Raw genomic sequence first — 13,016 nt, forward strand, 5'->3', positions numbered from 1 at the left:
AAATTACATTGTCACATCAGATAGGCAAGTCATCCCTCCATCCCAAACGGAGAACGGCTAATATGAACACAATGTCACGATGACTACTGAAATGGTGAAGCACCATGGCTAAAGGCCGTTCTCACAGGAGACATTGTGACTTCATAGAAGCAAAAGCACACCATAACAACGGCTCTGTTGTATTGTGCTCCAGCGAGCCAGCATGAGCAGCACCAGGGACCGGAGGTCAAAGCCGCTAAATGGAATTCAGCCCTCATTAATTTAAATGTTTACGTCTGTGCTATTTCTTATTGTGACAAAGTCAAAATGTCTTCTGTGAAAAGGGCCTATATTTCATCTGATTATCAGCCTATAGGAACACGAGCAGTCAGATAAACAACGTACAGGTTCGGAAACAACACACTCCCAGATTAGCCAAATCTATTTGGCGGGAAAACAAAGGCGAACAGTGAAATTATTCTTCAAACTGTCCTGTCCTGTTGAACACGTTTCCAGACGGACTTTCCGGGTTTACCTTTCTGTTTTCGAAATAAGATGCTCATGTGGTTAAACCTGTTTGATCGTCTGACTGCTTGTTTCTTGGCTTGTCGTTGAAATGTTGAGTTTACTGTCACAGATGATGACCAATCAAGGAGACGGCCTGAACTGAAATAATTCTTGAACCATAAACTGGTCTTTTACACCATCAATTATTACATAGTCAAAGCAACTTTGAAGCCTAAAGACACTCTGGAGGGTATTTTATTGAGTATTTTCAGTCTTAAGAAGGTTAGCAGCTACTCTTTTGGCGAATCAACAGTAAGCATGTCCTATAGGGGTTGTTGCCATACCTATCTGTCTCAGCTTTGATCCTCCTACACTCCCTCCACCCCCGTCCACTGTGTCTGTGAGAACAGGAAGCTTACATAACATCTCTGAAGTTGCAAACCAGAGTAACTGTGTGTGATGAGCAGGAATGTCGGCTATTGTTGGTACATATGGAAGCTCATTGCTTTCTGACATGTGGTAAAATAAGTTGGGGTGAAAAAACAAAAAGAACAAAAATGGAGAGAGGAAAGAGTTGACAGCTAGAGAGAGGAAGAGTGAGGAGGGCAGAGCAAATTGGTGGGATCTCGAGAATATAGACGAGACGGTCTCTCGGCGCTTCTGTTAACACAATTGATGGTAGCCAACATGTCTGCTCTGCTTTTCCCCCTCGTGCCCTTGCTTTGCAACGCGTTTATTTGTCGTTTTCCCCCTCTGCAGCTTGGACAATGTGATAAAACACACCCACCACTCACCTACACACACACACCCACACCCCGACACACCCACACACACACACACACACACACACACACACACACACACAAACACACACACAGGTCTGAGTCTGTATTCTCGAAGGGGGAACTAAATCACAGACTTCTCTTCACTTGACAGTCCTGGTGGAGCCCTAATAAAGAGCAATTTTACCCCATTTGTATTGTCTCATAGGGAATGGGAATACTGCTGAGTACAAAGTGTGTGCGTGTGTGTGTGTGTCTGCTGTGTGTTCACTAGATTTTGTGCATTAAAATGTATTGTTCAGAGAATACTGCAGAATTCGGTGCAAAATGACGTTCCTCCATCACGCTCGCTTTACCAAAACATCTATCTAGCCAAAAGAAAAAGAAAAGAAAGAATCATGTATTACATTAAACAGCTTTCCCACATGTCTGTATCCCTCCACAGCAGCGTCACGTCAAATCCATCTGGGAGCTCATTGCACTGATCTGTTCAAACACTTACATTTCACAGGAGCGTCGACGACATACAAAAAAAAAAAAGGAAAAAGAAGAGGACATTTGACATTTCAACGACAAAGGTAAATCAGTAAAGTAGAAAACTGCCATGCCATGTTGAAATGTTTTTTTCATTTACAAGTGAAAAGGGGGGCTTGACTTTAATCAACACGAGGGAAAAGAAACTCCACAAATGTTGGAGGGTATTATCAGTTGTTGATGTTCTCTTTGCCTTGGAGAAGGGTGTTTAGGCATTAGTAAAGTCTTCATTGTCTCAAAGTCTGTTCTTCCTTCCAGCAAACTGTTAGTCCAAGCAAGGAGAAAAAAAAGATAATAAAATAGAAATGTTCTCAAGCGGAGTGACAACCAATGGGATTTTCTTCCTTGCCAAAAGTAGGTGTCCCTTCTCTTCCAGTTTTGTTACTCTTTGGCAAAATGAATGGTGCGAGCAGATTGGAGCGGGGACGCAGCTGGAATCTGTACAGAAGGTCTGGGAAAAGGGAGTGAGGGGGGGGGGGGGCAAAGAAGGTTGTAAAGTGAAGGATGGAAGCTGTTTAAATCAGAGTCTCATCCCATCAGGCAGTGGGGCTCCTCTTCATTGGGTGCCTCCACCCCCAAGGCTAAGCGTCGTACTTCTTCCCTGTCCTATGGATGTGGTGGAACAGCGTCATGGAGAACGCCATGCCCAGGAGCTGCGGAGAAGCGGAGAAGGAGATGGTGAATTTGTATGTTCAGTGTATATAAGTATATATGTGTGTGGATAAGTGTGTCTCTGTGTGGTCTTTTTGATGTTGATGCCCGAGGCTGCAATGAGTTTCGATGCACTGTAAATCCTGTGGTGAAGTATAAGCACATTTTCGTTCTTTCCCCTTTTTCTCTGACGGTCTTCAAATGAGAGCTCTGGAATCTTTGTGATGGAAAAAAAAATGTAAAGCGTGCTCCAGCATTAAGTCAATAAAGTAAATTGAGATGCCACTGAATCAAAGTAGCCAGCTATCTCTTTGAAGTTTCCATTACCCCTGATACTTCTACATCAAACACAGTCACAAGGCTGATCCTAAAACCATTATCTGGCAAAGTTAGGACGGCAGAGAGACTGCAAAGTGTTGTATGGTGCATAGTCTTTAGTCAAAAGGCATTGAGGACTTCCTGCAAACAGACTCCACCGGGGATTCCTACGGACCTGATTAGCCTGGGAAAGCTTCCGATTCTCTTCCTTGAGTTGAAGTCAAAGCCTAATTTGTGGGGCTGCTTCAGAGAAAATGCTACCTTAAGCCGCTGCCAATCAAAACATGAAGTGCCATCAGAGGTAAACATCCAGCTAAGAGGGAGTTCAACCCAATGAAAAACCAACCCCATTGTGTACATGTGCCGCGTCTGTGCAGCTCTGTCGTTCTCGGAGCGTCTTTTTCTGTCTGATTCATTCAGTCTGAGTGAGACAGCATGACAGTCGCTGCTACAGGCTCTTCAAAGCTCCATCATCCTTCCATGCTTAAGAATTTAAAAATATGGCTGAGATTTCTGAAACCGTTGGCTGAAGTCATACATATCGGCTTTTGTCAAAGTCTGTCATCTGCTGCTGGTCTAAATCATTCACCTCCCCGGGCCTCTGCAGACTTGTAGGGCATCAGCTTTTCATGACGCTCACCTCCATGATATAACTTTCCTTCGACTCTGCTAGTCTCAACTGACTAGCAGAGTCGTACCTCTCAACAGACACAGTGTCTCGGGAGTGTGTGTGTGTGTATGCAGGGGGAGAGAGATCCAGTCAGTCGAGTCAATGGCAGAGCTTCATATTTCTCACTGATGCTTCTTGTTACTGAGAAGGATCATTTGTTTATTGGCAGTGTGCTATATTTGATATTCATTTGATTTCGTTTTCTTTAACTTATTTGTTATGTTCAAAGTAAATAAATAGGTAAGAAAATAAACAAAAGGTTTCTCACTGTCTTTTCATGTTAAACATGAATCCCGTCAGTTTATAACAAAATAAATGTTAAACCTGTGCGAGATGTATTGTTCATTAAGGTTTGAATGGTGCGTTTGCCGCTGCAAGGAATTGTGGGGCGGCATTATCTTCTTTCCTTTTGTAAAGGAAGTTTGAGTGTTTGCAATGCGAAAGGAACTAAACAAAAGAAGCACTGGAGCACGTTCTGAGCATTTAGAGCATTTGAACAGCTATCATTGCAGCCACTCCGACACTTCAGGGTCATTTCACTCAGTTAGGAATCTTCCAAAGTCAAAGGGCTGTTTTGACCGCAGCCGGTGTGCACACGTGTGTGTTTGCAGAAAAATGAACAGACAAGGAAGAGACAGCGTCAAACAGAGAGACGAGGGTCGGTGGGTGTGTACGAATGCATGTAAGAGGAGCGTGATCTTGTCATGAACACATTGTGATCTGAAGTTGCTGGATATTTACAGTAATGCTGACTTTCTCCCAGTGAGTGCTGTGAACTTTAACAGGAGCTCAAGCACCATGTTCCCCCAAGGACATTTGAAATGCAGGGAAACGTCCCTCAACACAGGGATTTCATAGCGAGGCCACCTTGCTCTGGCCGAACAATGGTTCATGAATAAGCAAGAGGGCATGTTAAAAGCACCAGAATGGAAAAGTAAAGAGCAGAGTGCAGGGCATGAACAGAAATGTTAAGTGTATTTCCATCCACCTGTTTCATCATTTTTCACTTTGTGCAGAATAAAAACAGGAGTGGAAAATAAATAAAAAAAACAGTCAGGAATATTTAAGCAGACTTTACGCATTAACCCCGAGGACATGGTGCATGAGACTTACAGCAAGCGTCCATGAAGCACATGAAACATCATTCATTTGTGCGTCAGGAAAAATGTAGCTAAGAATGCTAGGTATTGTGCTGCAGAACCTCGTTCTTTTGAATGAAATATTACGTTTTTAGGGTTGGAGAATCCCTCTTATGGTGTGTTCAAACAGACTTTTAGATAAAGTGTGCATGAAAAGATTTGCCCAAGGCAGTTCAAACTAAAATAAAGACCTGTTTGCTATCCCTCGATCAGGGATCATCCTAGTTCACATTGCTCTTGAAAGGTTAGCAGTCTATCACAGTGATCATGCCACATATAGACAAACGGGCCCCAGTTGGCTTTTTCTGATCCAAAACAGGACCTAAATATGTTTTAACTTGAGCGAAAACATCCCGCTTATCCCTGAGCTTTATGACTCTATTTCATAAATGTACAGAGACTGCAGGAAGAAGGAGAAGAACGGGAAGAAGATTACAGAAAAAAAGAGAGTTTCCGATGAATGCTGAAATCGGTCTGAGCTGTCACACAAACACAGCACAGATTCTGCACACACACACACACACACACACACACACACATTCGGTGCATTGTTAGCTAGCTAAAGTTAACGTCCGTATAGTTGGTACTTAGCTGGCTGCCTGCAGTGAATAACAACAAACTGCAAAGAAAAACCTCCAGCAGTCAAATTTATGCAAAGGCGAGGTAAAAGTACACTTTGCTTTCTTCAGTCTGCAGACACTTTTAGGACACTACCTCCAAGTAAGTGGGAAATGCACTGCAGTGACACTCAGCGTATGAAGAGGAAGAGATGTGAAGCAGATTTTAGGACAAAAAGAGAAACGGTATGGTAGCAGGAATATCTATCACCCTTCCCTTCTGTGCCTTTAATCTGAGACTTTATACATACTCTCCCATATTCAGTATATCTGCTGATGGCTCCTTATACGTGACTACAGCCTGTTTGGCTCAAAGCCAGATGGCTTTGATTCTTCCAGACAGGATCGGGGGCAGAAGACAGTGACTTCAATATTTCAAGATGTGTGGGTGCCCAGAACGCCTACTGAGCACAGTCCTCATAACTTCCTGAAGAGAAGACGGTGACACAGAGGCCATGGGATGCACACATTTTTTAAAACACGTAGCCAGACAGGCAGACGCAAAGAAATGCAGCTAGACACAAAGCAAAGAAGGAAGAAACGCGGGGAAAAACAAATGGGAGAGAAGCACAGAGTAATGGAGAATGAAAAAGCAATTTATCAATAAGCCTCCTACCTGCACTACCAAGATGACCATGCCTATGGTTCCCAGCATGTGCTTGTTGTCATCCATCCATTCCTCCACTTTCTCGAAGCAGCCCTAAAATGGAGCACAAGCTTGTAAAGACACCACTAAAGAAATGTGCATTTTCAATGTGTTAGGAATCAATGTCACTTCACTTGCTGCCTGCTTGGTCACGTAGAAAAAGGCAACCATTCTGTTCACGCTTTTCCACTAAAATGCATTACTTACATCTGGGTATATACTCTTGGATGAATGAACGATCAGGTGAGGTGTTAAAACAAGTGAATTGCCCATGAGTGGTGACTTTTACACGCAGACTTATGGGCCATATACACTGTGAAATATAATACCACCCGGGTTCATTCGAGGGTCACTCACTGGCAGGGGAGGTGGGGTGAAGGACTTAACGGTGGTTTCAGCTGCAAAGTGGCGCCCCATCTTGAGTGTGGGTGCTGACGCGGCATGTAAAACTAACTATATAGTGTGTGGCCGTCTCCTCTGGGCAGGATTACACGCAAGCTTTTACTGCTGCACTTTCCCAATGGGCCAGCTCAATGTCTGCCTATTCTCGTTTTGGCAATTCGATAACAGTTTATTACAGCATTTAATCCCCTACTTTGGACTCGCTAACAAACCCCATGCCAGACCAAATATAGCAGATTAGACTTGTAATGAAGGGAGACCGGTGAATGTTGTGCTTCAAGCCATTGGGAAAAAAAAAGGCTGTTGTTCAATGCACAATGGAAACAACTCCAGTGTGATCAGCAATAAGACGAAAACTAAAACTACTGAACAGATGGACCGAGGATCTACGGTTGTTCTGTCCTTTGTGAATGCACGAACTTTAAAGTGTCTATATGTATATTTGCCCAGGAAACGTGTGTCTCTGTGTCGTTGTTCTGTGTCTCTTAGTGGTCGTTTAGTGTCTCTTCTCAGTCAGTTTGAGTCGCTTTATAGTTAATTGACTTTCCAATGAGACATGTTTACGGTCACCTCAAACAGAGCCTCTGACCCACTGAGCCTCAGCAGACTAGTTCAGTTACGCCTCCACAGTTACCACAGTGCAAGAATAACACAACAAATAAACATGAATATATATATATATATATATATATATATATATATATATATATATATATATATATTGGCTGCTGCCAATGTGAACTCACCCTGTTCCAGAACATGTTCGTGGAGTTTTGCCCACAGTTCTGGTAATGTTCCTGGCAGCAGCGGTCAGGTACTACTTTCTCCTTCAGGGCCTCGTGCCAGTCGGTGTATGCTATCACACCGCAGCACTTCCACTGTGAATGTCACACACACACACACACACACCCACACACATACCAGACAAAAAATTAGATGATGCTTCCCGTTAGTCCAAGGAGACCTCAAACTAACCAGTATTGTAATTAGTCCCCTTGCTTTAAAGCAAGTGGAGTGAAGTGTGCTCAGCTGCTGGTTTGGACTTTAAAGTTGCATTAATGTACTGACTGCCAAGCCAGGAAACACATTAGCTGGAATATTTTAGTAAAACTTTGCATTCGTGCATTCACGGGTCACTTCTAGCGTTGCGAGTGAACGTTCGTGCAAATGGGTCTAATACGTGCTGTAATGCATGCTGGGAGGTCAGCCTACCTCGGCCTGGATGATGTTCCAGGCGTTTCGGAGGCCTATGTTGTTTTCTGAGTTGTAGAGCGCCAGCCCGTCCTTCAGGTCCTGCTTGGCGTTCTCACTCACCTGAAGACAAACCAAGAGGACACCGGCCTTAACGAGAGGACTTGGTTTGAAGCCGTCGGTTAAAGAACTGTAATATTAATTATAGTCTTTATATTGTAACAGAAGTGTTTATATGGGTGCATTGATTGTCTACGTCTTTTTCACACAGATTCACATGATAATTCATGTGATAAGTGACAGTGATGTGCTTTTCTAGTGTTTTTTTTTTTTTTCACGGATTGTGTATGATTGATCGTAGAGTCCTTTTCCTTGTGAACTGACTAATCATGATGAAAAGGGTACACAGACAGCTGACTGTTACTCAAATTTAAAGACAGAAAATACTTGTTGCTGCCAACATAAAAAACGATAGCAGCTCAGTTACAGGTCGCTTTTTTTTCTTCTTGTCATCTAAAAATAACTCTGTTACAGTCACTTGGACTGTAGCATGACGACTGCAGACGTGACACATGTCATGTGTCGCTTCGCTCTACACACTCATGGCCTTCAGCGGAGCCAGCAAATCATTTTCCTCTTGACTGAACCCTAATAATATGCTCAGGGTTGTGTCATGTCTGATGGAGATTAATATCTCATTGGATACGTTAATGAGATACAAAACCAGAAGTTCAGTTCTCCTGCCGTTTGCGTTGCCCGTGGGGATTTGCTAACTGCCAGGACAGATTGAGAGGCGCTGCAGATATGGGGTGATTATTACTGGGGGGAAAAATGTCACGCACTGCCAGAACCATGCACACATCCATCTATACAAGTCATATAGCAACAAAAATGAATGCACTTGCTTTAAAGGTTGAAGCTTAAGGCTTCAGTCTGTGCCTAGGAAGACATATATAAAAACTTCAGACAGAAGAGAAGCAGCATCATGGCTGTCACTGCCTGACACAACAAGCTGCTTTCAGCGATCCTTCAGTTTCTTTCGGCAGATGTTCCAGGTAGACATTATTTGGAAGCTGCTCAGAAAATCCCTCAGTAAAAAAAAAAAAAAAAAAGCATCCTTGTCTAGCCAAAGATGAATGCAATTGTTTACTCCTAATGTTTCTGCTTCTTCAAAGACAATCCTTAAAGAATTCAATTATCTCAGATAAATAAAGGTCTGGTGCTTTCTCTCTTCAGAAACATGCAGTGGAAGAGTTCTCAAAGAAATACAATCTTAATGTGACTAATTACCTGCGTAGCTCGGCACAGACCTGTATTCGGTTCACTGCACTGAACATAAGAGATAGACAAAAACTCCCTTTGAGCACAGAAAATTAGATCAAGCTGTAAATTAAGTGCTTCAGCAGTTTATTGGTGAGAGAAACAACCTGAAAACATCGTGAGCTCACAAGAAAACATTCCTGGATTAAACATAAAAGGCAAAAAAGTTTTTTTTCGTGAGTGATTCAAGTTTCTGTGGCAATCCAATGCTTTAGTTATAGTTAATCATGCAACACCCATTTAACACATCCATTAAAACCTTTGAAATAAGATTTGTATCATTTCAAATCTTGTTCTTCTCTCTCGCTCAGTGACTTTGCTGATGCAGATGAGCGTATCTGTGAAGTGCACCTCGGGCTGCAGGCCCCTGCAAAGCTGTCCTTGTGCAGGGAAATGAGATGAAGAGCAGCATCATCAATCTCTGCCTCGCACTTTGTTTCCATCCTTTATCTTTTCCTCTCCATCTCGGCTATATGTGATGCTGCTCGCTCATTACTGACTCCTCGCGCTAACACAGTCACTAGAGAGCATGGGGGGGGGGCTGCTACTGTAAAAATCCTCTTCTGAGTTACCAATAAGTCTTTGCATATCTTCTGTTTCATGTGTGTAAGTCTTTGCTACAGCCTGAAATGAAACTTAATGATCCAGATTTACCACTAACGAGAGGCAGACAAATGACTGCAGAACAAACGGCAAACGGGATTTGATCATGCAACTCTCCCTGCTAAAGGAGCGGATACAAACACAGTCTTTGTCGTATTAACCTACTTCTTCTGATGAGGAAGCCTAACGCCATGACTCAAGCTCATGTTACTCGCACTGGGAATTGTTCACAGAGAACGAAAAGCGTAACACCATCTAACTCCAGGTAACTTTTCCCTGAGAGGCGCCACAGGGCATATTGACACAGCTCTTACTTCTAAATGCATAGTGTGAGCCCGCTCAGCATACGGGCCAGCGGGTTGAACACACGAGGGTCACAGAGAGGGAAAAGCAGAGGGAGACATGCAGATCTAAATGTTGACAGGGGAATTGAAGGAATAGGCTTTCCATCCAAATTGGTGTGTGTTTTCGGTTATTTGTGCACAAAAGCGGAGAACAGGGAGTGGGTGGTGGATCGTCTGATAAACACCTGTCTGCCTGCTCGCGATGCTGTAATGATACAATACAGCCAGTTACTGCACTCACCGAATGGTAAGTTATTCAAATTATTCTTTTTTTTTTTTTGTTTCTTCTATGATTTAAACAACAAAATATTTTTTCAATTTTACCAAAATCTCCCGTATTTTTTTTTCGGGGGCTTTATCCCACAGAGACATTAATAATTCCTGTGCAAGAACTCCTTGCTGACAGAATGTGGACCCAGATCTGGTGACAGGTAAACACCTCGGGGACCAGGTCCACTGGGACTTGTGACATGCAGACATGGAGCAGCACTGCTTTCTCATTACCAGAGTGCACCGCCATGACTGAGCCCACTGCGCCCTGTTTAGAAAATGTCAAAAATCAGATTTTTTTTTTTGGTTGGTCATTCAATGTTGTATAATTCGCATTGTAAAAAAACCCCCAAAAAACCCAGACATTTTCCAGGTCCGAAATCCGAGCAAATTCTGCAAAAACAAGTGTCGCGATATGTTTATTTACCCCGGTGAGATTCGCTTGTATTTCTTTCTCATTAGCTTTGCCTCTGAGGACGACTTTTAAGTTCCTCACAAAACACCGGAAAGTATTGCTTGTTTACAGTAGGTGGTGTAATGGGCATATAGAAGAACAATTAATGCATTGTGTGAGTTTAATTCACTTTTACCCAACCGCTATTTATCACTTTGAGGGATTACAATCTTCAAACAATGTTTAATTCCCAATGAATCACAGTCCCTACAACGGACTATGCAGGAGGTTCAGTAAACATATTACCACTCTGAGACAGAAGCTAACTAAATGAAAACACTAGCCGCCTGTGAAATGAGACAAACGGTACATTCAGTATGTACAAATATAGCCAGATTAAGTTTCAGTAGTCAGCCACCTTCTGTGCACACTGACAGAGGAACAGAGCTTGGAGATGTGCATGAGACAAGGCATGGGTCTCAAGGGCAAACATATTCCTACCAACTCCTCAGAAAAAATATCTGGCTCCTAAACTGCTAAATTCTTCACTGTAATCACCAGCTATCCACTAACTTTGTTTGTGTGCCGTTTGGTGCTGGGTAGGTCGAGTGAAGTAGGTTTTTAGAGCTTTTTGGCTTAAAGCAGCTGCTTGCTGTGGCCAGGAAACATGTGCTGAGTGTTGAGAGGGAACCAGAACAGAAACATTGAAGGCGATGGATCCCCTGTGGGTTTGTCACAAGGCAACCGCTTTCAAACACATACACATGATCCATTGTTAAGACGAAACGTATTGATGATAAAATAACCACTTTAAACACTCCTACTTGCACATTTGCCCTCGTAAAACCAGGGCATATTCTTAACACGATATGACACAACATCCTCACTATTTTCACTCGTGGGAAATCACACGGTAACATCTTTTGGTATGAAAAAGTTTCACTAATTTGTATCATTACATTTAGGTCAAGTTATTTTGGTTATGGTTGAGGTCAGGCTCGATGACCATCAGTTAAAAACCGTGAAGAACCGAACCGAAAGAAAATAGAAAAACTATAAGTTGTAATTTTTCATTAAAGCAGACTTCAGAATCATGTCAACGGTAAAACTGGAAATGGACACCAACCCTGGTGGCCTTCACTGTAAAAGAGAGCACTCCTGACAGGCCACATTTCCACTTGGCAGGCCAATTTCTATTCTATGTTCTACAGGAATCACCTCCTCTCCTCCCTTTCATCTCTTCTCCAGTCATTAATACATGACTCACTCTGGGAAGCTTTTAACAGCTGCACCTCGAAACAAATTGTCACTTATTTGACTTTTTCTTAGAGTCAAAGAGAGCAGGTCTTTTTTGTTCTGTGGGATCACAGAGACTCTGTTGGCTTATCTTCTGGCAGCTGCACAACAGTATCTACAGAGTGTTTGCTAAAAACTGAAACACAAAAGTGACAGTCACATCCCATCTTCCACCATTACACTCGGCTCCACAGTCATTCTTGGGTCACGTGTATATTGTCAGGTCACACTGGCAGTAATTGCCACGTCCATTGACTCTCGGGGACCCCAGGAACTGAAGCTAACAATATTTCACTGTTGCTCAAATGACTCAACTTTGGACAAGTGCGTTAGCTAACTGCCCGGAAAGTGTAATAAATGATGTGGAGAGAAGCAGCATCGCAGCCAGAGGTCCCCAACAGCACATCATTAAAAAGGACACTTAATTCCCTGAGTTGCTCTGCACGCCTGCGCCGGCTAGCCTGAGGTTGTGGCACTCAACAGAGCGAGGGGAAGACCCCCACTACGTCTCTGTAATTGGTCTGGAAAAAGATAAAGCATGGCCAGGGATTGAACATAATTCTGCCTGTAAACTAATGCAACACATGAGTAGATGTGTGTGCCAGTTTTCTGGGTTGTTAGTTAGATAAATCATGGACGTGGCATAATCTTCTCTGCTCTCTGAACTAGTCTTTCATGTGATTAGCCTTCCATCTTCGTCCGTGACAGCATTGACTTTCTCCTAACTCTCCTTGCAAGACTTTACTGGAACGATTCGCTTTTGTCCTCTTTTGATTCTCCCTTTCATACTAGATGTATGTACTTCTACCTCCTTCCTCTATTGCCTCCCTAACACATTCCTCTCCCTCACACCATGAGATACCTCACCTCACATTTTCTCTCACATATGTCCACCTGCTTTTTCTACAAACCCACTTCCCTCCCGTGCATGTTCCCTTCACTCCCATGAGCATGCTGCTTTACGCCTCTGCTTGCCAGGTTCAGCTTTCTCATTTTGAGCTAGTTAACCTAAACTGGAGTTCGGCTCGGCGTGTTGGGTCGACGGAGGCACAATGAGGTCACATCGTTAAAGACGGATGGTTGTAATCTGGTTTGTGGCCCAGCCAGCCATCTGCTGTAGTCAGCTGGTTGCTAACTGCAGGCCCAGTCTTTCTTATACTATGGCCTCTACATGGCATTTAATCAGAGAGCTTAACACCACTGGGCTGTCGAGGGAAAGAGAAGGTACCTACACATAAGCCGTAGCTGGAGGCAAGACTGCTGGATTCAGGAAGAGGGGAGCGACATTCTCCATTAAGAAGAGAGAGCAGAACCTTTTCAAATGGATTAAACTGGTGGAAATGAAGAAATAAG

General features: G+C 43.2%; 1 protein-coding gene across 3 annotated transcripts in view; it reads right to left on the reverse strand.

The window, feature by feature from the left end:
- Positions 1-1,037: 1,037 nt before the first annotated feature.
- Positions 1,038-13,016, reverse strand: part of tspan9a (tetraspanin 9a) — a 145,548-nt gene continuing 133,569 nt past the window's right edge. For all 3 annotated transcript variants that reach the window (XM_068602805.1, XM_068602804.1, XM_068602803.1), the window contains 4 exons: positions 7,458-7,559; positions 6,992-7,123; positions 5,814-5,897; positions 1,038-2,455 (listed from right to left, as the gene is read on the reverse strand). In XM_068602805.1, coding sequence (XP_068458906.1) covers positions 2,384-2,455; positions 5,814-5,897; positions 6,992-7,123; positions 7,458-7,559 — 390 coding nt within the window. In that variant the 3' untranslated portion in view covers positions 1,038-2,383. The remainder of the gene's footprint in view (positions 2,456-5,813; positions 5,898-6,991; positions 7,124-7,457; positions 7,560-13,016) is intronic.

The sequence above is a fragment of the Clinocottus analis genome, unplaced genomic scaffold, assembly GCF_023055335.1.
Source record: "Clinocottus analis isolate CAN_PGR_092001 unplaced genomic scaffold, fCliAna1.0.p SCAF_6, whole genome shotgun sequence".
Classification (NCBI taxonomy): domain Eukaryota; kingdom Metazoa; phylum Chordata; class Actinopteri; order Perciformes; family Cottidae; genus Clinocottus; species Clinocottus analis.